This window comes from Chiloscyllium punctatum, chromosome 15 (genome assembly GCF_047496795.1).
Source record: "Chiloscyllium punctatum isolate Juve2018m chromosome 15, sChiPun1.3, whole genome shotgun sequence".
Classification (NCBI taxonomy): Eukaryota; Metazoa; Chordata; class Chondrichthyes; order Orectolobiformes; family Hemiscylliidae; genus Chiloscyllium; species Chiloscyllium punctatum.
This window is the reverse complement of record NC_092753.1, coordinates 53,934,401-53,961,949: the sequence shown is the minus strand read 5'-3', so window position 1 is coordinate 53,961,949 and position 27,549 is coordinate 53,934,401. Positions and strand designations below refer to the sequence as shown.

The window sequence follows — 27,549 nt, the reverse complement described above, 5'->3', positions numbered from 1 at the left end:
AAGATTGGGTGTAATCTTCTTGGCTTGTGTTTATGACGAGTTTTCTAAGAAAAAAATACAGATTTCATAACTGGGTCATTTTATATTTGACTGACAGCTAGTTTTTAATTTTTAGTAGCAGGATTGTCGAACTCTTAAGGTTGTTCCAGTAACCATTTCCTAGCAGAAATGGGAGTGCTTTGTTGACATAGAAATACATTTCATTCTTTTTTTTCAAACTTAATGAACTAATAACAGGATGCAGAAGTCACTGTCTAAAACAGCATTTATTGCTAACCCTGAATACCACCTGTCATCTTGAACTACAGTCTGTATGATGTCCGAATGTGCACAGTGCTATTTGGAAGAAGTTCCATGATCTTGAATCAGTGAGAAGGAAGGAACAGTGATAGATTTTCAAGTTGTAATGGTGCGTGCCTTGAGTAGAAACTTCTGGTGGTAATACTCCCATGAATCTGTTGTCCTTGTCTTAGGGGTAGAAGTTCTAGGTTAGAAAGGTGCGGTCTAATGAGCCTTTATGAGAGTTTGCCATGCATCTTGTCGATAGCATGCACAGCAGCCACTGTGCATAGGTGGTGGATGAGGTGTAAGCCAGACAGGATGCCTTGTCCTGATTGGTTGGAACTACATTTTTCTAGGCAAGTGGGAAGTATTCCATCTGTCCTGGACCTTGTAGATAGTGGACAGACTTTGAAGAATCAGAAGTAAGTTGCTCTTTCCTTTTTCCTTCTCATCCTCTTCTTCCCCGTCTCCCCATAATTATTATTTACTACCACTGTCCTGTTCTTGTGGCCACAGCATTTGTCTGACTGGAGCAGTTCACTTGCTGATCAGTGGTAATGTCCAGGATATTAATAATGGGGAACTCAACTATTATAATGCTGTTGAGTATTCTGGAGTGATTGTTGGATTCAGTCTCATTGAAGATTATCATTGTCTGACACACCTATAGTACAAATGTCACTTGCAGCTTATCAGCTCATACTTAGATATTGTCAGGTCTTTGGTATACTTGGACATGAACTGCTCAGTGACTGAGGAGTCATGAATGGTGCTGAACAATCATCACTGAATATCCCCATTTCTGACCTTGTGATGGAGGGGACATCATCGAAGCAGCTCCAGATGGTCGGGCCCAGGACACCCCCACCCATGATTTTGAAAACCTCTGTCAAATCTCCTCCTCGCTTCTCCTCTCCAAGGAACACAATCCCAACTTCTCCAATCTGTCCTCATAACTGAAGTTACTCCATCCTGAAACCATTCTCATAAATCTTATTCATGCTCTCTTTAATGCATTTGCATCCTTCTAAAGGCACCCAGAACTATACACACTACCTTAGCTGAGGTCTAGATCATGTCCTGGATGAGTTCAACATACTCTATTCCCTCAGCCCATATTAATTAAGTGTAGAATATATTTTGTAGTTCTTGCTACTTGCCCTGCCAAATACATGACTGCACAACCTTTAAAATAGCACTCTTTATTTTCTACTCCCATGTTTTACCAAAATATATTACCTCACACTTCACTGTATTGAACTTCATCTGCCATGCATCCACTCCCTCCTCTAACTTGCTAGAATCCTTTTGAAGTTCCACATTGTCTTTGCAGTGTTCCCAAGCTTGTAGTATCCACAGACATTGAATTTGTTCCCCAGCACAGCAAGATTTAAATCATTTACATTTATATATATCAAGAAAGGCTAAGGTCCCAATACTGACACCTGGAAAACTTCACTACAAACCTGTCTTCTCATTAATTCCCATTAATTGATTCCTAGCCCTCAGCCAATTTTGTATCCGCCTTGCTCTTATCCCTTTTATTCCATGAGGTACAACTTTCTTCATAGAGCTATTGTTTGACACTGTATCAAATGGCTTTTGAAAGTCCATTTACACCCCGATAACATTACCCTCATTAACCCTCTCTATCAAAAAAATTGCCAGCAATTTAATTAGAGGCAATTTCATTTCATAAATCTATGATGACTGTTTTGAATTAATCGATAATTTGCCACTTGATTGTTAATCTTATGCCAAATAATATACTTTGACAGTACATCTACGTTGATTTTAGTCCATTGTCAGCTGCAGTTTTTGTTCATCCAAGCTTTGGTTCCAGTCTATCCAGCCCAGCTTAATTCTTTCCCCATTGACGTTGGTTGTCTGCCAGTTGATTAGTCGTGCTGTGGATTGTTCTTTGCTATTTTCAACATTCTAAACGTTATGATACAATAAGTGCTGTCTCCTAGATGTTCCATCACTGACACTTGATCTACTTAGTCTACCTCATTGCGAAGAGCTAGGTCTAGTGGTCCTTCCTTTTCTTGTTGGACTGGGCAGATACTATTGTAGGAAATCCTCCTGAATGCGGTTTAAGAATGCTTGCCTCTTCTCTTTATCCTATCACTATCCCAGTCTATATTCAAGTAATTGAAATTGCCATTGTAATTAATCTATGATGTTTGTACCTGTTTCTTTGCAGATTTGTTCCTCTGCATTCTTCCCACTAGTGAATAGTTTATAGATTACACAGAGCAATGTAGTTGCACCCTTTTTGATCCTGGACACTAGCTAAATCAATTCTGTCCTTTAACCCTCTGGATCACCCATGCTGTTTTTCCAGCGCTGTAGTGCTCTCATTCACCAAATATATCACCTGTCCTTTGTTTCTTCCTTCTATATCTTTTCTGAACACATTTAACCAGGAATACTTAACACCCAGTCCTACCCTTCGTGGTGAAATTACTATAACTAAGGAGAAGGTATTAAGTAAACTGGGATTAAAAGCAGATAAATCCTGTGCGTTTGATGGCCTGCACCCTAGACTATTAAAGGAGATGGCAGCAGCAATAGTGGATGCATTAGTTTTGATATTCCAAAATTCCCTGGATTCTGAAATGGTGCCAGTGCATTGTTAACATGCTAATGTGACACTCTTATTCAAAAGTTGAGAAACTACAGACCTGTTAGTTTTACCTCTTTAGTGGGCAGTTTGCTGGAGTCAATCATAAAAGAGGAGCTTTGTTTTTCCAAGTGTTCAGTTATCTTAATTCACCACTGTCAACACAGTTTCATGAAGGACAAGTCATGCTTGACAAACTTGCTTTCTTTGAGAATGAATCAACAAGGTGGATAATGGGAATCGAGTAGATATGGTATATCTAGACTTTCAGAAGGCATTTGACAAGGTCCCTGGGTGTGCTTGTGCATGAATCGCAGGAAGTGGGTAAATAGGTCAAGCATATAATAAGAAAGGCAAATAAAATCTTGGCATTTATTGCAAACAGACCGGATTATAAAAGTAAAGAAGTGTTGTTACAATTACTTAAGATGTTATGAGACCTCATCTCAAGTTTTGGTCTCCTTATTTGAGGAAGGATGTGGTGGCACTCAAGTTCAGACGAGGTTCACCAGATTGATTGCAGTGGTAAAAGTGCTATCATACTGGGAATATTGAAAAGCTTGGACCTATGCTCTGACTTCAAAAGAATGAGGGGTGATCTGATTGAGTTATATAATATGCAAAAGGAAATTGATAAGATGGACATTGTCCCTCAAGGAGGAGCATCTATTCAATCTAGAATAAGAATTCATAGATATAGAGTGAGAGGAATTAGATTCAAAACTGAGATGAGGAGAAACTAATTCTCTGAGGGATTTAAATTTGTGGAACTCACTGCCCCAGTGTGCAGTGGAAGCAGAATCAATCAACAGATTCAAGAAAGAAATAGATATCATTTTGATTAAAGAGAAGATAAAGGCTTATGGAATGCAGGCAATAAAGTGGAATTGAGACCAAGGTCAGATCAGCTATGATCTTGTTAAATGGTAGAGTGGGATTGAAGGGTTGAATTGCCTATTCCACTCCTAATTCCCAGTTTCCTATGTTCCTCTAACCCTCTGTGTCCATTTTTGCCACAATATCTTAATCCAAACTGGCAATCTGTGCCTGTAACTCTCCAATGTTATTCACAACATACAGCATAACTTAAACTTCATTTCTTTATTTCTTACTTTGAGTCATCCTGTTAATTTACTATTCTGTTTTCTGATGCTATCTGCCTCTCCCAGTGTTTCATGAACCCTTGTATTGCTCTCTAAAAATCATTCCGGATTTCCACATTCCTGTTGAGGTAGTTAAACCATCCTTTTGGCACTATCAAAATGCCCCACAAGGGACTCCATTCTGGATCTATTCAGATGCAACACATCTGCCCTGTACCAGTGCCATCACCTCTAGAGCCAGACCTAGTGTCCCAGGAATCTAATGCCCTCTCTCCTTCACCATCTTTCCAGTTATTCATTTACTTGTCTTAGCTTTCTTTTTGAGTACTCTCTTGTAAAACACATGGGAGTAACCAATTTTCCACCCAACTCCCTAAATTCTGATTGCAGGATCACATCCCCTTCCTCCTCATGTTATTTGTTCCTGTTTGGACCACAATCCTCTGGCTGTTCAAACAATTTCGGATAATGGGGATCACGTAGATATATTATGCCTGGACTTCAGAAGGTATTTCATAAGATACTGCACAAAAGGTTAATTCACAAGGTTGGATGATATGGGAGTGGGGTAATTTATTAGCTTGGTTAGATGACTGGCTGATGGACAAAAGACAGAGTGTCAGGATAAATGGGTTTTTTTCAGGATGGCAAGATGTAACTAGTGGGGTGCCATAGAGTTCGGTCCTTGGACCCCGCTATTTACAATTTACATTCACAACTTAGATACAGAGAAAGAAGGCTGTATAGCCAAGTTTGCAGACAACGCAAAAATAGGCAGGAAGGTAAATTGCAAAGAGGAAATAAGGACCTTACAAAGGGATGTAGCTAGGTTATGAGAGTGGGCCAAAATGTAGCTGATGAAGTTTAATGTGGATAGGTGCAAGGTCATGAATTTGGGCTGAAAAAATGGGAAGGAGACTTATTATCTTAATGGGGCAACTCTTCAGGGTGCTCCAGTGCAGAGGGATCTAGATGTACTCGTTCATGAGTCACGGAAAGATAACATGCATATACAGCAAATAATGTAGAAAGTGAATGGAATATTGACTTTTAGACCAAAAGAAATAGAATATAAGGTAAGGAAATATTATTGCAACTTTATATTGTTGCACCTACTCCAGGTGCAGTCTCATCAATGCCTTGCAACAATGTAAGGCATAGATGAGACCGCACCTGGAGTATTATGATCTCCTTGTTTGAGGAAAGATATAGTGGCATTGGATGCAGTTCAGAGGAAGTTCACTAGATTGATCCCAAAGATGTGGGATTCAGTCGTAGGAAGAGAGATTGAATAGTTTAGGCCTATGCTCTCTGGAATTTAGAAAAATGAGGGGAGATCAAATTGGGGTATTCAAGATGATAAAGTAAACGTGGAGCGGATGCTTCCTCTTGTGGTGCATTCTTGGATGAGGGATCATATTCTTAGGATAAGGGGTAGCAATTTAAAACACAGTTGAGGCGAAACTACTTTTCCCAAAGGGTTGGGAATCTGTGGAATTTGCTATCCAAAAGTGCAGTGGATGCTGGGACATTTAAGCAGGAGTTAGACGGATTTTTCATTGGTAATAGGTTGAAGGCATATGTAAAGAAGGAAGGAAAATGGGGATGAGGAGCATATCAGCCATGATCAAATGGCAGCACAGACTCCATGGTCCAAATGGCCTAATTCTGCTCCTATATCGTATGAATTCACCTACATGAATGCCTTGTAACAGTTCTACCACCTGGAAGGCAGAGTACCATCCTGCATCATATTGGCCACATAAATCCCTGTTTACTCCCTGTCTAAAGTTTCAAATTTAGCTAGTCTTAACTTGCTAGATATGTTCAAAATCAAATGTGATATCTCTAAACTTGCGGATGATGCGAAGTTGGGTAGGAGAACTGTGAGAAGGATATAGAGATGTTTTACTGTCATTTAGATCAGCTAGGTGAGTGTGTGTGTAAAATTATGGCAGATGCAGTATAATATAGATAAATGCGACGTTATCCATTTTGGTAAAAGCAGGAAGATGGATTCTTATTTAAATAGCTATAAATTGAGGGAAATTTGCAGCAAGGCCTGAGTGTCCTTGTATGCCAGTCACTGAAAGTAAGCATGCAGGTGCAACAGGCAATCAGGGAGGGAAATGATATATTGGCCTTCATAACAATTGACTTTGAATACAGGAGTAGGGATGTCTTGGTGCAATTATAAAGGGCCTTGGTGAGACCACACTTTAAATATTGTAGCCATGACGTGGAGGTACCAGTGTTGGACTGAAGTGGATGAAGCTAAAAATCACACAACACCAAGTTATAATCCAACTGTTTTATTTGAAAGTACAAGCTTTCGGAGTGCTGCTCCTTCGTCGGATGGCTAGTGGATCATAGGACACAGGATTTATAGTAAAAGATCAAAGTGTTATACAACTGATGCGATGTCTTGAACAAACCTCGATTGTTCTTAAGTCTTTAGTCACTTAGAATGGAAGTGCAGGTTACGATTCAATAAAATGTAAATCCCAGAACATCTTTCAAGTCACATTCCCGAGATAACTTAAGGTTGTGTGAAAAAAACAAGTGACGTATCAGTTCAAACAATGCATTAAAGGTGTGAGGTTAGAGTCTGTATCCTAACCTTGAGTCAGACTGGTTCTATTTCAAAAGTAAGAATTTATAAAATGTCACATCAGCTGACTGCTTACAGATTGTGTGCTTTTTGAACAAAATAGAATATATCTGCAAATGCAAATTCACCCCATAGACTTGTGTGTGCGCGCACGCCCATGTCTATGAGGTGAATTTGCATTTGCAGATACATTCTATCCTGTTCAAAAAGCACACTATCTGTAGGCAGTCAGTGCATGTGACTTTTTATAAATTCCTATTTTGGAAATAGAACTAGTCTGATTCATAGTTGAGGTACAGACAGATGAAAATCTCCCACGTTTAATGCATTGTCTGAGCTGAGATGTCACTCTTTTTACATATACTGATAAAACTTTAAGTTATCTAGGGAATGTGACTTCAAGTTCTGGGATTTACAGATTAATCAATCAAAACCTGCATCCCCATTCTAAGTGATTAAAAACTAAAGAGCAATCGAGGTTTGTTCAATACGTCGCATCAGTTGTATGACACTTCGATCTTTTAAGATAAATTCTGAGTCCTATGATCCAGCCCCACTATCTACCAGACGAAGGAGCTGCGCTCTGAAAGCTTGCACTTCCAAATAAACCTGTTTCACTATAACTTGGTGTTTTATGATTTTAGCTTAAATATTGTATGTAGTTTTGGTCTCCTTCTCAAAGGAAGGATGTTCTTGCCATAGAAGGAATGCAGGAGAGATTTCTCAGACTTATTCCTGGGGTGACAGTTCTGAAGTGTGAGGAGAGGTTGCATCGGTTATGGTTACATTTGCTGGAGTTCAGAAGTATGAGGGAGGACTTTTCTCCGAGAAACCTATAAAATTCTGTCAGGACTATACTGGGTAGATGCAAGAAGGATGTTCCCAATGATGAGGGAGTTGAAATCCGGGGCCACAGTCTAAGGATACAGGGCAAGCCATTTAATGTTGAGATGAAGAGAAATTCCTCCACCAAAAGAGTGGTGAGCCAGGAATTCGTTACCACAGAAAGCAATCGAGGCTAATGTATATTTTAAAGAAAAAGTTGGATATAGCTGTTGGGACTAAAGGGATCAAGGAGAAACAAAAGCAGGCTATTGAGTTGGATGGTCAATGAGCAGGCTCAAAGGTCGGAATGGTGTATTTCTGCTCCTATTTTCTATCTTTCTATTATTTGGTAATAACTGATTGGAGTGAGTAAAGTGATGTTTAAGAGCTGGAGAGAGGTTCAGAGATTTGACAGCACTGTGTCACTTCTGTGATCAAGGAGCATTATGGGACCAGCCAAGAAGAACAGGAGTAACCTCAAAACATGAGACCAGTATAGTATAGGAAGAAGCTATATTATAAGATGAAATTGCACCTGCAGCCAGCAGAAGATTAGTAAGAACTATAACCAAAGTAGTATCAAATGGTAATCACAGTGGCAAGTCATAAAGTTGTCATCCCAGAATGGACACTGTATTTATGACTCCATGGAAGGATAGAAAATGATTCTTGCTAAGTCTCCTGATTTCAGTGCCTCTTTACAGTAAAATGGATGATGCACATGTCCACAGTAAACTGTTTGCTCCCATTATAGTCGTAGGTGATGCTTTTTGTGGATATGGTACAGCTGCAATGCTTTCTGTGCTCTTGATGCTGTTGCCTTGAATCATATTCATCCTTTTAGAGACATGAACAGGACTAGAGAGTTGCTGTATGTGAAGCCAACCAAAAAATCAAGAAGGAAAATCCAGATGAAGACCGTCATTCTTAGGAAGGGACCAAAATGTGAATCTGTTTTGATGTTTACATATTGTAAATTGTATGCTTTACTTTCATGTGGCGATTGAGGAAATAATATGACAATTAAAATAATTTAGCAAATAAAATATGCGTTTTATTGGTTTATTTTTCCAGTTTAGTTTTGATTGAGGAGCTTACTGAGTAATTTGAGTTATTTTTATAAGCTCAACATCTAACTGATGGTTTCACTTAAACTACCAATCATAAAGTAGGTAGTTGTTGTAGCTATATATGTTTTTGAACAAAGTATTGCAAATTTTATTGTTTAATGTATTCAACAATTATGTGACATAGATTTGACAAGTAAGATTTCAAAAGTGCCATGTTTCTCACAAATGACCTTTTAAAAATATTTAGTGTAAAAATATTAAACATGAGAGCACATTTTCAACATAACTGCCGTAGTTTAGAAAGAAAACTAATTACTGTTGTGTCAAGGCAACTCAGGATTAAAGATACTGATAATTGTTTTATTCTTCCATTTTATGCTTTGTCAATCCACACCTGTATTAACGAATGAGTTTTGAAAATAGGTCTTACAATTTAACCTGAACTGCAACCAAAAAATATAATCGGGTGGAGGATTTGTCAATAACATCAAAGAACAAATATTGTGCTGTTAGTGTATTTAACATTATAATCTAATGCATATTCTAGATCAGACAGCTGACTGGGTGTTAAAAGAATTAGTGATTACATTCTCAAATCTGTAGGTAATATTTGGCTTAGTAACTGTTCACAAATTAACTTTAGATTCACAAGGATGTTGCCAGCGTTACAGGGTTTAAGCTATAAAAAGAGGCTGAATAGAATATTTTCCCTGGAGCATCAGAGGCTAAGGGGTGACCTTATAGAAGTTTATAAAATCATGAGGGGCAGAGATAGCGTGAATGGTTCAGGCCTTTTCTTCAAAGTAAGAGAGTCCAAACTAAAGGGGATCAGTTTAAGATGAGAGGGGAAAGGTTTAAAAGGGATCTGAGGGACAGCTTTTTCATACAGAATCCCTTTGTGTGTCCATCCCCATCAGGATGGTCTCGGGGTTCTCCTCTTCCTGAAAAAAAAGCCTGAACTGTCCCCCTCAGCCGCTACCCTCCTCCACCTGGCTGAGCTCGTCCTAACCTTGAACAACTTCCCTTTTAACTCCTCTCACTTTCTTCAGGTCAAAGGGGGTAGCCCTGAGTACCTGCATCGGCCCCAGTTATGCCTGTCTCTTTGTGGGGTACATGGAACATTCCTTGTTCCGGTCCTACTCCAGACCCCAACCACAATTCTTTTTCTGGTACATCGATGACATTATTGGCATTGCATCCCACTTTCATCCAGAATTGGAAATGTTTATCTATTTTGTTTCCAATTTCCATCCCACTCTCACCTTCACCTGGTCTGGCTTCTCCCTTCCCTTCCTTGACATCTCTGTTTCCATTTCTAGGAATAGTCTGGCCACCAATACCACTGCAAATCAACTGATTCTTGCAGTGACCTTGACTGTACATTCTCACACCTTGCTTTCTGTTGAGACTCCATTCCATTCTCCCCGTTCTTCTATCCCCATCATATCTGTTCTGATGATGCCAACTTTCAATAAGGGAGCCTCTGAAATGCCCACCTTCTTCCTCAACCAAGGAATCCCAAGATTCCCCAAACCTGGTTGACAGGGCCCTCAGCCAGGTCCGACCCATCTCAAAGCACTTCAGCCCACATCCCTTATCATCTCTTCCAAACAGCGATAGTGTCATCCTTGTCCTTGCCTACCATCCCACCAGCATCCTCATACAGAGAATCGTTAGCGTTCATTTCCTTAACTTCCAACAGGATGCCAGCAACTGACATGTATTCCCCTCCCCTCCCTTGTCAGCCTTCCACGGGGACCCTTCTCTCTAGGACACCCTGGTCGACTCCGCCTTCACTTTCAACATGTCCCCATACCCCCACTGCACTTTTCCCTGCAATTGCAGCAGCTGTAATACGTGCCTTCCTCCTCCTCACTATCCAAGGTCCCAAACACATCTTCCAGCTTAAGTAGCACTTTACCTGCACTTTACTCAATTTAGTCTATCGTATTCACTGCTCAAAGTGGTCTCCTTTACATTGGGAAAACGAAGTGTGGGTGATTGGGTGATTGCTTCACAGAGCATCTACATTCAGACCGCAAAATTACTGAGCTTCCAGTTGTCTGCCACTTCAACCCACCACCTTGTTTTCTTTGACCAGCAGGTCTGTCTGAAGCCTGTTGCAGTGCTGTAGTGAAGCTCAGCACAAGCTGGAATTACAGCATCTCATTTTCCACTTGGGAACCATGCAGCCTTCTAGATTTAGTGTCAAGTTCAACAATTTTAGGGTTTCAGTACCTTTCCACATGCTTTTCCCCATCCCAACACAAGGCATTGTCATGACACAGGCTGCTACCAAACACTACCCATTGTTAACCAGTTATTGTTCCCATTAGCAGCTATTCATTCCCCCAGACTGACCTTTTAAGCACACCTTTGTCTGTCCAACAGTGTTTTTCTCATTTGGGGCTCTAACTCAGTGTATTGTTTGCTCTCCGTGCCCCCGCCCTTCCCCTACCCCATCTTTTGTATAAAAGCTATCCTTTTCCTAACTACCATAAGTCACTCAATCTGAAATGTTAGCTCTGATTTCTCTCCACAGATGCTACCAGACCTACTGAGATTTTCCAGCAATGTGTTTTTGTTTCAGATTTCCAGCATCCATGGTTCTTTTGTTTTTCTTAAACCTAAACATTCTGGCCCCACGGTCAGGGATGCTACCACTGCACAAGATCCCTTCAAAGATACCAAAGCATCTGAATGACAAGCCCTTAGCACAATTCTTAATGGATGGATTCAAATCCATGCCTCTGTAGACACTAGAACCTCAATCCTGTGTCTAACATGCTTGGCCATGCTGCCATCTCTACACTTTGTGTACTTGTTGCAGAGGTTTCATAAAACTCAAGCCCCTCACAGGAAATGCTGGAAAGCCTGTAATAATTGTCAAAACATGGGGTATTGCAGACACACAGTTGCTCATCTATACTTTTTTTAAAAGCAGCTGACTCCTATGTCATAAGTGTAGGATATTGTAGATTCAACTTTCATGTTTTGTTGCGCATTGTACACATGACACAGCTGATTTTGTTCTGGAATGTGTATAAACAGGAAAAGAAAATCTCACATGACAGGACATGTTGCAACATTGTTCTGACTCAAAGTATACCACTGATAAAATATGAACATCATAATGTTATTGTGATGTTTTTCATTGCTTGTTGTCTGAAAGAATGTATAACATAACTTCCTCCACAAAACTGGTCTTCATTATTAACTTGAAAAGATGCATCGGCAATACACACTCCAGACAAACTTTCCTGATATGAAATGCCTCCTTCTGTAATGAAGTTAATCTTTACTTTTCCTGAGTATTAAAACCTGCAAGTAGAAACGGTTGGGCTTTCCATAGGAAAAGAACACTAATCACTGAGGTACACAATCCTTTTAAGAATCTAGATATGGAAAATGCTCTTTTTGGTAGAAAACAAATTATTTTTGTAAAGCAGGTCAGCTGTAGGATTTGGTGAAAATATAAAGTCTATTTGTTGTTCATGAGGTGCCAGTGTTGGACTGGGGTAGACAAAGTTAAAAATCACACAACACCGGGTTATAGTCCAACAGGTTTACTTGGAAGCACTAGCTTTTGGAGCATGAATTCTGAGAGCATGATGTTAACCTCCACAACCACCTGATGAAGGAATGGTGCTCTCAAAGCTAATGTTTCCATGTAAACCTGTTAGACTATAATCTGGTGTTGTTTATTTGTTGTTCCTATAGGAAAATTGCAGAATTATAATTATGAAAAGTAATATGCAAACTCTTTCCAGTTTATGTAGGGTTAAAAAATGTCAGTTGAACGAGGATGCATCAAATATATGTATTATGATTCAGTATGGTCTTGTTTATTTTGAGTTTCTCTGTAAATAAAAGTTGGTGTGGACCTCTGCAGTAAGAAGGTTTAAATCAGAGTCTGTTTTGGTTGACAGCATCAACTGCGAGAGTGGAAGTGGAAGTGCCATACTGGAAGAAAAATTACTAAATTGGGAACATAAACGTTACCATTGGGGGAGGGGTGGATTGCATTTAGGTGACTCAACCACAGTGACTACCACTCCATAGTCAATGATATGGGACTCTTGCAGCATGTGTGTATGAGCAGGCCAATAGCCTGTCACTTTTCAAACAGGGCTATCAAACTTTTAGGTCTGCTTTGCTTGTAGATGTCTTACTTTAAACTTGAGGTTCTACCCAGTAAGGTATATCTAGTTTTGGACTGTAGTATGATTCAAATGTTAAACTTAACCACTTGGATACTATGTTTATACATTTTGACAATGAGAAGAAATAACGGTACAAGTCTGTTGTTTAAGCTGTAAACTATAAAACGACTTTATTAAAATTACCAAATTAGCAGTGGCAATTAGGGAATACTGTATATGGAAAATATGCAGTTTGTATGAAATAGTGTGCACTATTTTTCCATATACAGAATAGAATCTTGGCACACTGCCACTACATTGTGTTTACCATTCTTGAAATGAGTTTGTATGATGAATATAATCTCTTTGTCTCTAACTTAAGATCAGCACTGCACAGTTCTAAATTTTATCATAGATTCATTTAAGGAAAACTTGTATAATCACATGATAGAGAACTGAATAGCAGGATATATTGATGGTGTTAGATGAGAACTGGTCCTCCGCCAGAGCCTGTGTTAGGGGCTTTACCTCCTTGGGGCTGGACCTCTATGTCCATCTCTTCTGACTTGTGGAAGAGTACACAGTTAAGAGAGAGCACCTGGTGTTGCTGCTCATCTCATCAGAGATCCTTGGCAGAGGTGCTGCTAACATACTACAATGAAGGAACTGTGGGGAAGTCCAGCTGAAGGCAAATGAAGTGAAAGGCAGGCAAACTAACTTCCAAGTTGAAACCAACTGTCAGGCAATGAAAGCACACACTCAGAAAAAAGTGACCAATGAGTCGGCAGGGCTGCAACCTCGTCAATTTCAGTTTGAAGATTGCCAGACTGTCAATTTTACTAAACTGGCTGCTGAACGTTTGCTTCGTTAGGAATTTTATTCAAGCCACAGAAATGATTGTTTGTTGTCACATATACCGAGATACAGTGAAAAATGTTGTTTGCATGTTGTACAGGTAGATCATACCATATAAAATGCATCAGGTAGCAGTGTGGCTGACGTTTAATTACCCCTTTAAATGGGCGAAAGAGAGGACTGCAGATGCTGGAGATCAGAGTCAAGATTAGAGTGAAAAAGCACAGCAGGTCAGGCAGCATCAGAGGAGCAGAAAAAAATCAATGTCTCGGGCAAAAGCCCTTCATCAGGAATCATTGGTTTTCCTGCTCCTTTGATGCTGCCTGGCTTGTCCCTTTAAATGGCCCTAGCAAGCCACCCAATTGAAGGTTATTAGAAATGAGTAATATATGGGATTCTCCAGGCTCAAGACTTTTTTTAAAACAACAGAAAACATTGAGATTAGGTGTCAGAGAATCATACAGTACAGAAAAAGTCCTTCAGTCCATCAAGTCTGAACTAGCAAAATGAATTACTCTCAATCTATACTAATCCCACTTTCAAGCACTTAGCCCATGGCTTTGAATGTCTGACATTTTAAGTGCTCATCCATTTGAAGGGTTGTGAGGTTTCCAATCTCTTCTATCTACCAGTGCATTCCAGATTCCCACCACCCTTTAGGTGAAAAACAATTTCCTTAAATCTCCTCTAAACCTCCTACTTCATCTAAAGTTATGGCCCCTTGTTATTGACGCATCAACTAAGGAGAATGGCTGCTTTGTATCCACTCTGTCCACGTCCCTCATACTTTTGTATACCTCATTCAGGTCTCCCCTCAGTCTTCTCTGCTCCAGAGGAAACAACTCAAGCTTATCCAGTTTCTCTTCATAGCTAAACTGTTCTATTGTATGGAACATCCTGGTGAATCCCCTCCAGTGCAGTCACATCCTTCCTTTAGTACAGTGACTAGAACTGCACACAGTACTCCAGTTGCAGATTATATAAAGTCCTATAAAGCTCCAGAATAACCACCTTGCTCTTACAATCAGTGCCATAACTGATAAAGACAAGTGTCATGTATGCTACCCTATTAACTTGTCCTGCCACCTTCTGTGAACAAGCATCCCAAGATCCTTGTGTTCCTCTGAGCTTCATAGTCTCTTACCCTTCATTGAGTACTTCCTTGTCTTGTTAGTCCTTCCAAAGTATATCATTTCACACTTTTCAGGGTTAAACTTCATCTGCCATGGATCTGCTCCTCTGACCAATCCATCTATATTCTTCTGTAACATAAAACCTCCTTCCTTACTGTCAACTATCTGGCCAGTATTCATTGCATTCACAAGCTTACTTACCATCCCGTCTCTTCACCTATCCTGTTCCAATAAACAGTATAGCCTACTCAAGCCAGTTGACAAATCTATTACTGATCTAAGTCTGAGTGTGATACAGCTTCATGATCAAATAGCTATGTCAGATACAAGACCAAATGTGCACCATTCAAGTCCGATGACCCAGACCTATACAGAAAATCCAGATATGACCTCCCAAAAGCCATCGGAGAGGCCGAGAGGCAGTACCAGACCAAGTTAGAGGCCCAAACCAACCATACAGACACCCGATGCCTGTGGCAAGGCCTACACAATATAACAAGATACAACATGAAGCAAAGCAAGATAGCAGACAAAAATATATCCCTCCCTGATTCACGAGGTGCTGTCTATGCTCAGTTCAGGTAGAATGACAGCACTGCAATGTCACGTAGCCTGGATGCACCAGTTCCCTCCATCACTGTTGCAGACATCAATTCTGTCTTCCTGGGAGTCAAACCAAGGAAAGCGCCAGGCCCGGTCAGAGTCCCTAACCATGCACATAACTCTTGGGCAGACCACTTGGCAGAGGTATTCGCTGACTTCTTCAACCTCTCCCTCCTCCAAGCCAAAGTACCCACCTGCTTCAAGACGATTGCCATCATCCGAGTACCAAAGAAAGCACATGCAGCGTGCCTTAATGACTACTGCCTAGTGGCCATGACCTCCCTAATCATGAAGTGCTTCAACAGGCTGGCCATGGCCCACATCAACACAGCCTCCCACCTTGCCTTGACCCTGTGCAATTTGCCTACCAAAGTAAAAGGGTCACAGCGGATGCCATTTCCCTAGCCCTGCACTCATCCCTGGACTGTCTGGGCAACAAGAACACCTATGTCAGACTCCTACTCATTAACTACAGCTCTGTATTCAACACCATAAACCCCACCAGACTAATCGTAAAACTCCGAGACCTAGGTTTCAGCTCCACCCCCTGCAATGGTATCTTTAGCTTCCTGACCCTAAAACTGCAGTCAGTGAAGATAGACAACTGCACCTCCTCCACAATAGCCCTCAACACTGAAGTCACCCAAGGATGCATTTTGAGATCCCTACAATATACTCACGACTGTGTAGCCAAATTCCAAATGAATGCCATCTATTAGTTTGCCGATGTCACCACCACAGTAGGACAAATATCAAACAATGATAAGTCTTGAATACAGAAAGGAGGTAGAGGGTTTGCTGTTGTGTTGCAGTGATAACAACCTCTTTCTCTAACTTGACGAAACAAAAGAACTGATCATTGACATCAGAAAGAAAGGAGGAGGACACTCCCACATCAACATCAGTGAAGCGGAGGTTGAGAGCGTGATGTTCCTGGGAGTGATGATAACCAATAACCTGGCCTGGACTTTCCATGTAGGTGCAGTGGTTAAGAAGGCACAACAATTCCTCCTCTTCAGGCGGCTAAGAAAATTTGACATGTCCATAAGGATCCTCACCAAAACGTTTTTAGATGCACCACAGAAAGCATACTATCTGGGTGCATAATGGCACAGCCCAGACGATCATGGAAGCTAACCTCCGATCACTCTATATGCACTTCTTGCTAAGACAGAAAGGATGCCAACATCGATAAAGACACTTCCCACCTCAGTAATACTCTGCGACAACCTCTTCCATCAGACAGAGATATAGAAGCTTGAATACGCGCACCAGCAGGTTCAAGAACAGCTTCTTCTCTGATGTTATTAGACTGATGAATGGACTCACTAACTTCAAATAGTGTTGATCTTGCTCATTTGATCTTGATTTGCGTACCTCCTGTGCAGCGTAACTTGTATGCCTCACTTTATCGAAGCACCCAGCTTTGTGTCCTCTGCAAACCTGGCAATATTACATTTAGTTCCCTCATCTAAGTCATTCGAGCTGGGGTATTTGCTCTGATTCTTTGAGTGCTCCACTAGACACTGCCTGCCACTCAAAAAAACAGACCTGTTTTCATTTGCTATCTGCCAACCAGTTCTATCCATGTCAGTGCACTACCTGCAGTCCCATGTTCTTTGATTTCAGATGCTAATCTCTTAAATTGGACTTCACTAAAAGTCTTCTAAAAGTCTCAATAAGCCATGTCCACTGGATCCCCTCATCAACTGTCCTAGTTATATCCTCTCAAAATTCCAGTGGATTTGTCTAGCATAATTTCCCTTTTGTTACTCAGCGCTAACTCTATCAGACCCCTTCACTGCTTTTTGATTTTTCTACCAGTAAGTCTTTTATAGTGGACCCTAGCATTCTCCCCATTTGAGATATCAGGCTGACTGGTCTATAATTCCCTGTTTACTCTTGATCTTTTTTTTTAAATAATAGAGTTATGTTAGCTGTCCTCCAAACCAATCCATAGGAACTGTTCCAGAATCTATAGAATCATGAAAGATGATCACTAATGCATCCAATGTTTCTAGGCCTACTTCCTTAAGCAGTCTGGGATGTAGATTATCAGGCCCAGGGGATTTATCAGCCTTTCATCCAATCATTTCCCCAACATCACTTCCCTACTAATATTAATTTCCTTCAGTTCCTCTCTGTCAACAAACCCAACATTTTTGGGACATTGGGACAAAGGAGGACAGAAATAATTGATCTGCCATCTTTGGTCTCCATTGTAATTTCCCCTTTAAAAGGAACTTACATTTGTCTTAGCTAGTCTTTCTTTTACACATACCAATAAAACTTTTACAGTAAAATTGTAAGTTCCCTGCAAGCTTACACTTAATGTATTTTTCACCTCTTAATCCTTTTATGCTCCTTTGCTGAAATTTAAATTGCTCCCAACCCTCAGCCAATTTGTTTGTCCTTCTGTGTACTATTCCTAATTTCCCTTGTTAAACATGGTTGAGCCACCTTTCTCACTTTATTGTGCCAGACATGAGTGAAAATTGTTGCAATGCATCCATACACTCTTCAAATGTCTGCCAATGTCTAATTCTGCTCCTATATCTTATGAACTTATGATTGAAGAATTCTATAATTGAGATTGAAGGGTTTCCAGATTGTATTGATCTACACCCCTCAGACTGTCATGAAAAATTCAAAACCAATGGCCTCCCACCCAGTTAACTGCCAGTTTTTCAAGTCTATAACATTCTGAGAGGATAGTGGATCCTCCACTTCACCTCAATTTGTAAAGTCAGAAATGTGGTGGAAGATGCGATTAAAAATAAATGTAATTATATAATCAAATGTATAATTCTAATAATCCAAAATGCTTAAAGGAATTGTTGTAAGTACACCTGAAAAGCTTAATATTGAGGAGTGCCATAAGTACCATCCATTATAATGTCATGCTAACTTGTGGGCAGAGCAACTTTGAATCTCAATGGAGTGAGACAGAATCTATGGTCCTCCTCAAAGTTTCTGACAATGTCTGTTGTATTGATGTAACTTGTAACTAATTGCTAACATGAACCGTAAGAACAAGAGGTTCGAGCAGATGAATGCGTGGCTGAAGAACTGGTGTACGGGAGAAGGGTTCACATTTTTGGATCATTGGAATCTCTTCTGGGATAGAAGTGACTTGTATAAGAAGGATGAATTGCACCTGAATTGAAAGGGAGCTAATATATACTGGCAGGGAGATTTGCTAGAGCTGCTTGGGAGGATTTAAACGAGTAAATGGAGGGAGTTGGACCCATGGAGATGCTGAGGAAAGAAATCAATTTGAGACTGGCCAGTTGAGAAAAAAAGCGAGTCAAATGTCAGGGCAGGCAGGAACAAAGTAGAAAACAGAGTACATCCTTCTTGTACAAGTCACTTCTACCCCAGAAGAGATTTTGGGAAAACAGCTCTTAGCAGGACTTATACACTTAATGGTAAGGTCCTAGGGAGTGTGGCTGAACAAAAACACCTTGGAGTACAGGTTCGTAGCAGATAGATAGGATAGTGAAGAAGGAGTTTGGTATGCTTTCCTTTATTGGTCATAGCATTGAGTATAGAAGTTGGGAGGACATGTTGCGACTGTACAGGACGTTGGTTAGGCCACTTTTGGAATATTGCATGCATTTCTGGTCTCCTTCCTCTCAGAAAGATGTTGTGAAACTAGAAAGGGTTCAGAAAAGATTTACAAGGATGTTGCCAGGGTTGGAGGATTTGAGCTGTAGGGAGAGGTTGAATAGGCTAGGGCTATTTTCCCTGGAGCTGTGGAGGCTGAGGGGGTGACCCTATGGAGGTTTATAAAATCGTGAGGGGCAAGCATAGGATAAATAGACAGTCTATTCCCTGTGGTGGGGGAGTCGAGAACTAGAGGGCACAAGTTTAGGCTGAGAAGGGAAAGATATAAAGAAGACCTAAGGGGCAACTTTCTCACGCAGAGGGTGATACATGTATGGAATAAGCTGCCAGAGGAAGTGGTGAAGGCGAGTACAGTTGCAGCATCTAAAAGGCATCTGGATGGGTATATGAATCAGGAGGGTTTAGAGGGATATGGGCCAGGTGCTGGCAAATGTGACTATATTAGGTTGGGATAGCTGGTCAGCATGGACGACTTGGACAGAAGAGTCTGTTTTCCTATGACTGTGACTCTATGACTTTGTTTTAGCTAAACCCGAAAGTCATTATCCTCTACCACACAAGACCTAACAGGCCCTGTAGATCTTTTGCACTTAATGAAAGCCTTCATCATGACCAGCAGCTTTTACAGTGTAGTGAGCTAACCTGTCTCTAACTTGATGTTGACAGCAGTGGTAGGTGCTGAGACTGAGATGCAGTAAATGAATGTCAAGTATCAACTGTTGTTTGCTGATGATTTGGATGTATGACCCATTTCAACTGTCAGGCTGATATTGGATTGGATTGGAGATGGCACGTGAAGATGCATTCTCTGATCTTGACCACATATATGAAGTGACACTGCTTCAAATAACTTTTAACCGTGGCCTTTGAGGGTCTCCTTGACCTGGCAGAAATATGGCATCTATCTGGGGCTTTCAGCTGTGCATCCATGAGCATGGACTATTGTTTCTGTGCTGATGTTTCATTTTCCTCATTTAGTAATGCAGCAGTAATATTCACCAACAGTCTTTTGTTGTACTGCTTCCCATAAAGAGACATGGCATGCACTGTTTGGCCCCTGAACATAGGCAGAGAAAGTCATCAATGCAGCAGATGCTCAGCTCCATCTACAATCAGATAAATGAATGCACAATGTCTGCATCTTGCCTGTCTCCTTCTGACCGGACATAAGATGGTTGTGCATTATGATCTTCACACTCAAAATAAATGGTACAGACCAATTTTATCCCATTTTATTGTGTTTTAATTTTTAATTCAGATTAGTTTTAATTTCCAATTATTATACTATTTTCAACTATTAGATTGGAAATAGAATGACATAAGTTTAACAATTCTGATTAGATGCTGCGTAGACAAAACTATAATCCATTATTACCCGGAATATCAACTCCATCCTAGGTAGTAAATGCTAAATGATGTGCAACCTTTTACGTTTCAGTACCACCTTATAATTTTAACTTGATAATAACCTTGAGAAGAAAGAATACCTACCTAGTAAGTGGTTAAATGAGATAATGCACGCAGTGAAAAAATCTTATTTTAACATTTTTTTTATTTGTGAGTTTGTTGACTTTGAGCTGCAACTGTGTTACGAGAATTCAGTGACAGGTGCTGAGTTTGGAAGATATAATTGTATGCTTTTAGGGATGTTCTAGACAATCTTTCAATCGGAGACTACTTTAAAATATGCTGTGATATAGAACCTTCCATATCTACTTCAAAATATAGCAGATATGTCAGATCATTGTAGCTATTCTTTGCTTTTTAATGCCACATGGACTACAATAATGCTGCTTAGTGCCAAATCAGTTCAAACCTAGCAATGCTGAAGGTTAATTTTTTTTTATCAACTTAGATCTTGACAACAGAGGTGTAAATATTAGCCCAATCATATCCTTTCTTGATTTGGGTTGTCATCTCATTCGAGTCATGCAGTAGGGTAACAAATTTTCATTTTATTTATTTCAGGGGGCAGTGTTAGCAGCTGTATCAAGCCACAAGTTCAATTCCTTCTATGGAGACCCTCCTGAAGAACTGCCTGATTTTTCTGAAGACCCCACTTCCTCAGGTACTTTTTTCTGTTCTCGAGAAACCAGACATTAAAGTTGATCCCTATGTAATCTTTACAGAGTGAAATACTCTAGCTCTACAACAAAGCTGTGCAACAAAAATATTGTACCTACGTTTATTGAATGCAGATTTCCTTATTGATGCAGAGCATTATCTTCAACAATAATAAAAAATGATAATTATACAATTCCCAGGCCAAATAAGTCAGCAAACAACAGACTCCTCACTCTTTTGAAGGTGTCACTCTGCCTTCTGTATTCAACTTGAAATAATTGCCCTTAGTATTGATACCTTCCATTTTTGAACAACTCTTTCGCAGCTCCTCATCGCAATTTCTCATCTACTCCCCCTCTCTCTCAACCCCTCCTATCCCATTTCCTTACCCTTGGTCTCTAATCCCTTGCACCTTCCACTTCACACCTCACACTACCCTCACCATCATCATCTGACCCCTCTACCCCTTAAATAGCTTCATATCTTCCTGTTTGCTTCAGAGTCTTCCCCCTTTTCTCCTCCTTCACTGTCCAATGTCCCCCCACTTTCCTCTTTGAATGGTGTATCCCCCTACTTCTCTACCACAGTTTATCCCCTGCTGCCTCTATCACAGCATATCCCTCCTTCCTCTCTACCATGGGATATCTCCCATCCTCCCTGTCATAGCGTATCGCCCCACCCTCTACTGCAGCATATCTTCCTCCCCCTGCCCCCCCCTCTCTGCTTACCCCCAAAGTGCCACAACATATCCTGTTCCCCTCTCTACCATGTTTCCCCCTCCCTTCCAACATACCGTCTTCCCATCTCACTCCACTTCACAATGTTGAGCTAACTTGTAAAACTCTCCAAATTTCAAATTTACACTTTGAAATGTGCAAATATAAAATGCAAATTTTAAAACTCGTTTACCACCATTTGAGTTCATATATGCAGATCTCAGTACTCTTTTTGCAACCTCTTTGCCCATGTGGTTTCAGTGCATTTTATCTGGTGATGTGTAAATAGATGGTTATCGCTGTTTTACTTCCTGAGTACATGCAATTTACATTTAAGTAGTAGTGCACACTAAACTAACTTAGGCTTTGAAAATGTTACTTGGAACTGTGAGAGAAAATGCTAAGACAGTTGGCAGTGAATCACTGTCCATTTACGGAAAGGTGTAAATAGTACAATTTTGCTTGACCATCCCTATAAGTATACTTCAATGATTTTAACTTCTGATTAATTGAATGGCAAATAACAAAATAGTCCTCTGTATTTCCAGTTGTAATAATTAAAATGTCCTGTTTGAGATTGTAAAGCAATAATTATGCTATTCTAAGGTTAAAAATAATTATCAATATATGACTTGACTTGAAAGGTTACAACTACTAATTTTTTTTTTCTCATCCCTTATTTCCCATATCTGATTTGATCCATACTTGTCCATTTATTGTCACTGATACCAGTCTTGATACAAAGACAGACATTCAGTGTTGCCTGATGCATTTTCACCAAGTCTTTGGTAGCATTTGAACACTATTATAGAGTCATAGAATTGTACAGCACGGGAAACAAACTTTTGGTTCATTTCGTCCATGCTGACTAGATATCCTAATTTAGTCCCATTTTCCAGCCTTTGACCCATTCTCCATTTAAACCCTTCCTATTCATGCACCCATCCAGGTGCATTTTTAATGTTGTAATGGTACCAGCCTCCTCCACCACCACCACCTGGCAGCTCATTCCATACGAGCACCACCCTCCATGTGAAAACGGTGCCCCATAGGTCCTTTTTATAGCTTTCCCCTCTTACCTTAAGCCATTGTTCTCTAGTTTGGACTCCCCTGCCATGGGAGAAAGGCCATGGCTATTCACTGTCTCCATGCCCCTCATGATTTTATAAACCTCCATAAGATCATCCCTCAGCCTCCGATGCTCCGGGGAAAATAGTCCCGGCCTATTCTGCCGCAAATCCTCCAACCCTGGTAGCATCCTTGTAAATCTTTTCTAAACCCTTTCAACTTTGATACAATTATGGAATTGCACAAACAATCTGTCTTACATGAACCATACATTTAGTTAACCTTATAATGTCAGGGTTTAAATCTGGAAGTAAAAATCACTATTTCTATGAAATTAATGCTGGCCTTTTATTTAAACTCTTTATTGACATTCTGGTGGAGTAATCTTTACACAACTAACTTAGCTTCTATTCTTGGAACTGATCAGTCAGTAGATTGGTTAAAAAGCTAACTAAAATTATGTCCAAGGGAAAATTGATTTAAAGCAACATTGTCCAATTGAAATTTCAGATTAGCTACAGTTTGTCTATGATGATAATGTCTTTTGGCCATATATGCTAATTTTAGTGGAAAATGTCTTGCACAGTTTTTTTTTCTAATCAATCTATTCAGAGATGTTAACATATCTATGGTGCAGGTGGAACTTGAACCCTGTACTTATAACTCAGAGTTAGGGAACCCACACTCAACCATGTGGGTAAATGTGCTTCATACGTCTATATTTAGTTAATAAACATGCAATAACCAAGAAAGTAATGTATTTATAATGATTTAAAAAGGAGATGCATTCATTTTGCTTTTCATCTTAACATCTTAAAAGTGTATATCATGCCTATATATATAGAGAGAGAGAGAGATTTCAGACCCAACAGCGGTGTCCATTTATTCATATTCAATTTACTAATCAGAAATCAAAAATTTATTTCTAAATTTCCAATTAGCCACATTTGACTGGTACATTGGTCAAGACTTGACTAAGGCCTACACTGTTTAACAAGTAATGGCTTTAGACCTGAAATGATTCACCAAAGACCTAAACCAATTCCTTTTCAGTTTCAAATGAATGAGAGTTCACTCATAACTGTGTTTCTCGTTTGAAAAGTCTTAATGTTTGTTATTTACCCAAATGCTGCCCACTTACTAGGACTGCTAGCTGCAGAAAGTAGGTATCTACTTGTTTCTCTATTTAAGGCATTTCATACTGCATAAATTATGTGCCTTTGTGTGTGTAAATTTCACTGTCTCTCCTTTCACAGGCATGGTACTGCGGAGATAAAATTACTTTTCATGCTGTCTTCATGTAGTTATTTCTTGACATGTTGCAGAGACTTTCTTTGAACCGCTCATCATCATCAGAATATTGTAGGATAATTGTTAACAATTAACTTAAATTTCTTGCATCGATGTTGTATTAAATAGAATCTTGTAAAAGGTTATGAACCTCATGCAGTTTGTTTCTGCACTTAACTTGCAGAAAGGCAAGTTGGTCAGTTTTACTTTGGAAGATTTTTTTTTAATCATTATTTGCTCTTGGGAGGTGGTGGCTTAGTAGTAATATCACTCGACTAGTAATCCAAAACCCCAGACTAATTTTCTGTGGACAAGAGGTTGAATCCTATCTTGGCAGATGGTAAATTAGAATTCAACAAAAGAAAAGAAACCTGGAGTTTTGTTTTAAAAATGCTGGTTTAGTGGCAGCCATGTAACCACTGTCAATTGTTATAAAAACCCAACTGGTTCACTAATCTCTCTTAGGGAAGAAATTTTGTTATAGCACCAAATTTAATCTTAAATTTATTACTTGGCCAACTGATGTATATTCATTAGAATTAATAATTTATATCGATCTAAGGGTGAGATCTTGGTATTTAAATTGACTTGAGCACAATAATTAATTAGAAGGTCCTGAATGCACATATGTTGAAAATCAAATTATTCATAATGTTTTAAACTCCTCGTGATGAGGGCAATTAATGCTGAAAAATGATATAAATTTGCAATTTGGCATTGTATCAGCATCAAGTACTCCCAGGCCAAATATAACAGAATCGCATGCCAAGTAAAATTCATTTCACGTCACCTTACATAATATAATGTCAGTCTCAAAAGAATACAATTTTTTGATGTCCCTTAAACTGCTGAAGTAAATCTTAAGACTTTTGCTGAACTGGCAACAATTTGGGGCTTTGAATCCACAAATACTGCAAACTGGATTTGCACTACCAGATTCATGTATCAAAAAAAGCTTTACAACCATGATAAACAGGGGACCTATAGTAGGGAATAAATTTGAACCCAAGTCTCAACAATGCAAGAACACAAGTTGAACTCAGTCCTCAGAAGCAGAGGTGCTCCTACTCAACTGCATCACAGTTGTCCCATTTGTGTAAATGTGTTGAAGTATTTGATAATTTTATAGTTAGACTACTTACCAGATTGACTTAGTTTATTTACCAGTGGTAACTGTGGAGAGATGTTGAAATGTCATTTTATGAATTTTAGGTATGAATTTAGATCTGGACAAATTCTACTTGTAGCTGAGCTATTTTAGGGGAGAACCGGATTGCAAGCTTTTTTACATATGCACTGATACGATCTGTCTACAAAATTTCCTTTGCTTGTGTGTCTTGCACTGATAACCAGGCAAAGTTTTTCTTGCAAAATTGTAAAAAAAAACTGAAAAAAAAAAATTGCACAGCAGCAAATAAACACATTCTGTAGGACCGTGGCTGGTACATTTTTGCAAACTGCCAGTGAAAGCATAGCAATAATTGAGTCTAGAATAGAAAAGGAATTAATGAGACTTTAAATGGAAAATGGGCTAAGACAGGCTGGGACAGAGGTGGAACTAAGCAGTCTTTTTTTAAAGAATATATAGGATTGAGAGTTCAACTCAAATCAAAAAAGTAGTAAAATTTTAAACAGTCTCATTGAGCAGGAGAAAATGTCTAAGAAGAAGAATGGAATCTGTGACTATGGGGTGCTATTGTTGCAGAAACCAAAGACTGATTATTTAGAATCATAGAATGCCTGCAATGCGGAAAGAGACCATTTCCATTATTTAGTTGGAGAAAATTAAAGACTGATGTTGAATGATGTATTTTGGAAGGCTTAATGCAGGAAAGAAGTAAATGGGAGAACCCTTGGAGGTATTAACATACAGAGGATCAACATGTACAGGTCCACAGTTCCCTGAAAGTGGCAACATAACTGGATAAGGTGGTCAATAATGCTTGCCTTCATCAGTTGGGGCATAGAGTATAAAAATTGGCAAGTCACGTTGTAGCTGTATAGAACTTTAATTAAGCCACATTTGGAATGTGCATACAGTTCTGGTGGCTCCATTACAAGCAAGATGTAGAGGCCTTGGAGAGGGTACAGAAAATGTTTATCAGGATATCGAGTGGTTTGGAGAGTGTTAGCTATGAGGACAGATTGGGTCAACTTAGGTGATTTTCACTTGAACGTTGGAAACTGAGGGGTGACCTGATAAATGTTTATAAAATTTATTGAAAGGCATGGAGCGTCAGAGTCGTTTTCCCCCCCAGAGTAGGAATGTCAATTAATAGGGAACATAGGTTCAACGTAAAAGGGAGGAATGTTTAGAGGATATGTGAGAGGCAAGTTTTTATTCATACAGGTGATAAACGCCTGGATTGTGCTGCCAGTGGAGGTGGTAGAAGCAGATACAACAGCAACGTTTAAAAGGCACATTGACAGATATGTGAATAGTCAGGGAATAGAGACAGATGGACTACTTAGAGGCAAAACGCTTTTAGTTAGAAAGACGTCATGTGTTGGCGCAGACTTAAGAGGGTTGTTCCTGTGATGTGTTATTCTTTGTTCTAGCTCCACCTTGCCCACTTTGGCCAAATTCCATATTATCATATTAAAAACATGCTGCCCCAATTCAGAACCATTATATCTGGTTCATCTTTGTCCTTTTTCATGACTACCTCAAATCTTACTGAGTTGTGGATACCATCACTGAAATGCTTTCCACTGATACTTGCACCATTTTCCTGGCTTTGTTCCGTAAACTTAGGCCCACACCATACCTTCCCTTGTCGGACTTTCTAATAGTTGCCTTCTAAAGCTCTGAAAAAGAGGCACTTTTTTTCTGTAAAATTCTGCCCCCTCCATGCCTTTCATGTGTAGTTGAAATCCCGACTGTTGTTATGCCTAAATTTGCTGATCTTTCTGTCCTTCTGTATCTCCCTGACTGTTTAGGGTGTATTATATGCTCCTGACAAAATGATGACCACCTTTCTCTTTTTAAGTTCTACCTATTTGGCTTTCCTTGAGGAACCATCTAAGATATCATTCCTCCTTATTGTCATAATTGACATCTTCATCAATATTGTGACACCACCTACTCTTTTACACTCTTTACTGAAGACACTCTGCTTTGGAATATCGAACTGCCATCTTGCCCATGATCAAGCACGTCCCTGTGATGGCAATGATGTAGCAAGCTCATGTGTAATCAGCAGCCTCAAATCATCTGCCTTGCCAACAAGATTCCTTGTATTAAAATAAATGGTTCCCAGGTGCACTCCCTTGTGCCTTAATTTAATTATATACACTCAACCAAGTCTGCACTGACTTGCTTTGCTTCTCTACAGTATTTGTGCTCACCTTCAATTGTGCCTCCACTCTCCCATCTCTATACCAAATTACTATAATCTCCCACCAGTGAGATGACCTTCAATGTATAGACTGTCTCCATTGTCACCATTTTAAACATTCTAAAATGTGGATCATTGCTTCCCACAGATTTGTCAGTGTTCAATCCCATTAAATTCTCCAAAACTGCTTTTTATT

At 39.6% G+C, this 27,549-nt stretch overlaps 1 protein-coding gene across 9 annotated transcripts in view; it reads left to right on the top strand.

The window, feature by feature from the left end:
• caska (calcium/calmodulin-dependent serine protein kinase a) overlaps nucleotides 1-27,549 on the top strand; it is a 746,802-nt gene that overhangs the window by 291,461 nt on the left and 427,792 nt on the right. For 6 of the 9 annotated variants that reach the window (XM_072585162.1, XM_072585159.1, XM_072585161.1 and 3 more), the window contains exons 10-11: nucleotides 20,846-20,945; nucleotides 23,870-23,887. In XM_072585162.1, the coding sequence (XP_072441263.1) occupies nucleotides 20,846-20,945; nucleotides 23,870-23,887 (118 nt within the window). The remainder of the gene's footprint in view (nucleotides 1-20,845; nucleotides 20,946-23,869; nucleotides 23,888-27,549) is intronic. The other 3 variants (XM_072585163.1, XM_072585164.1, XM_072585157.1) reach the window with 1 other exon arrangement.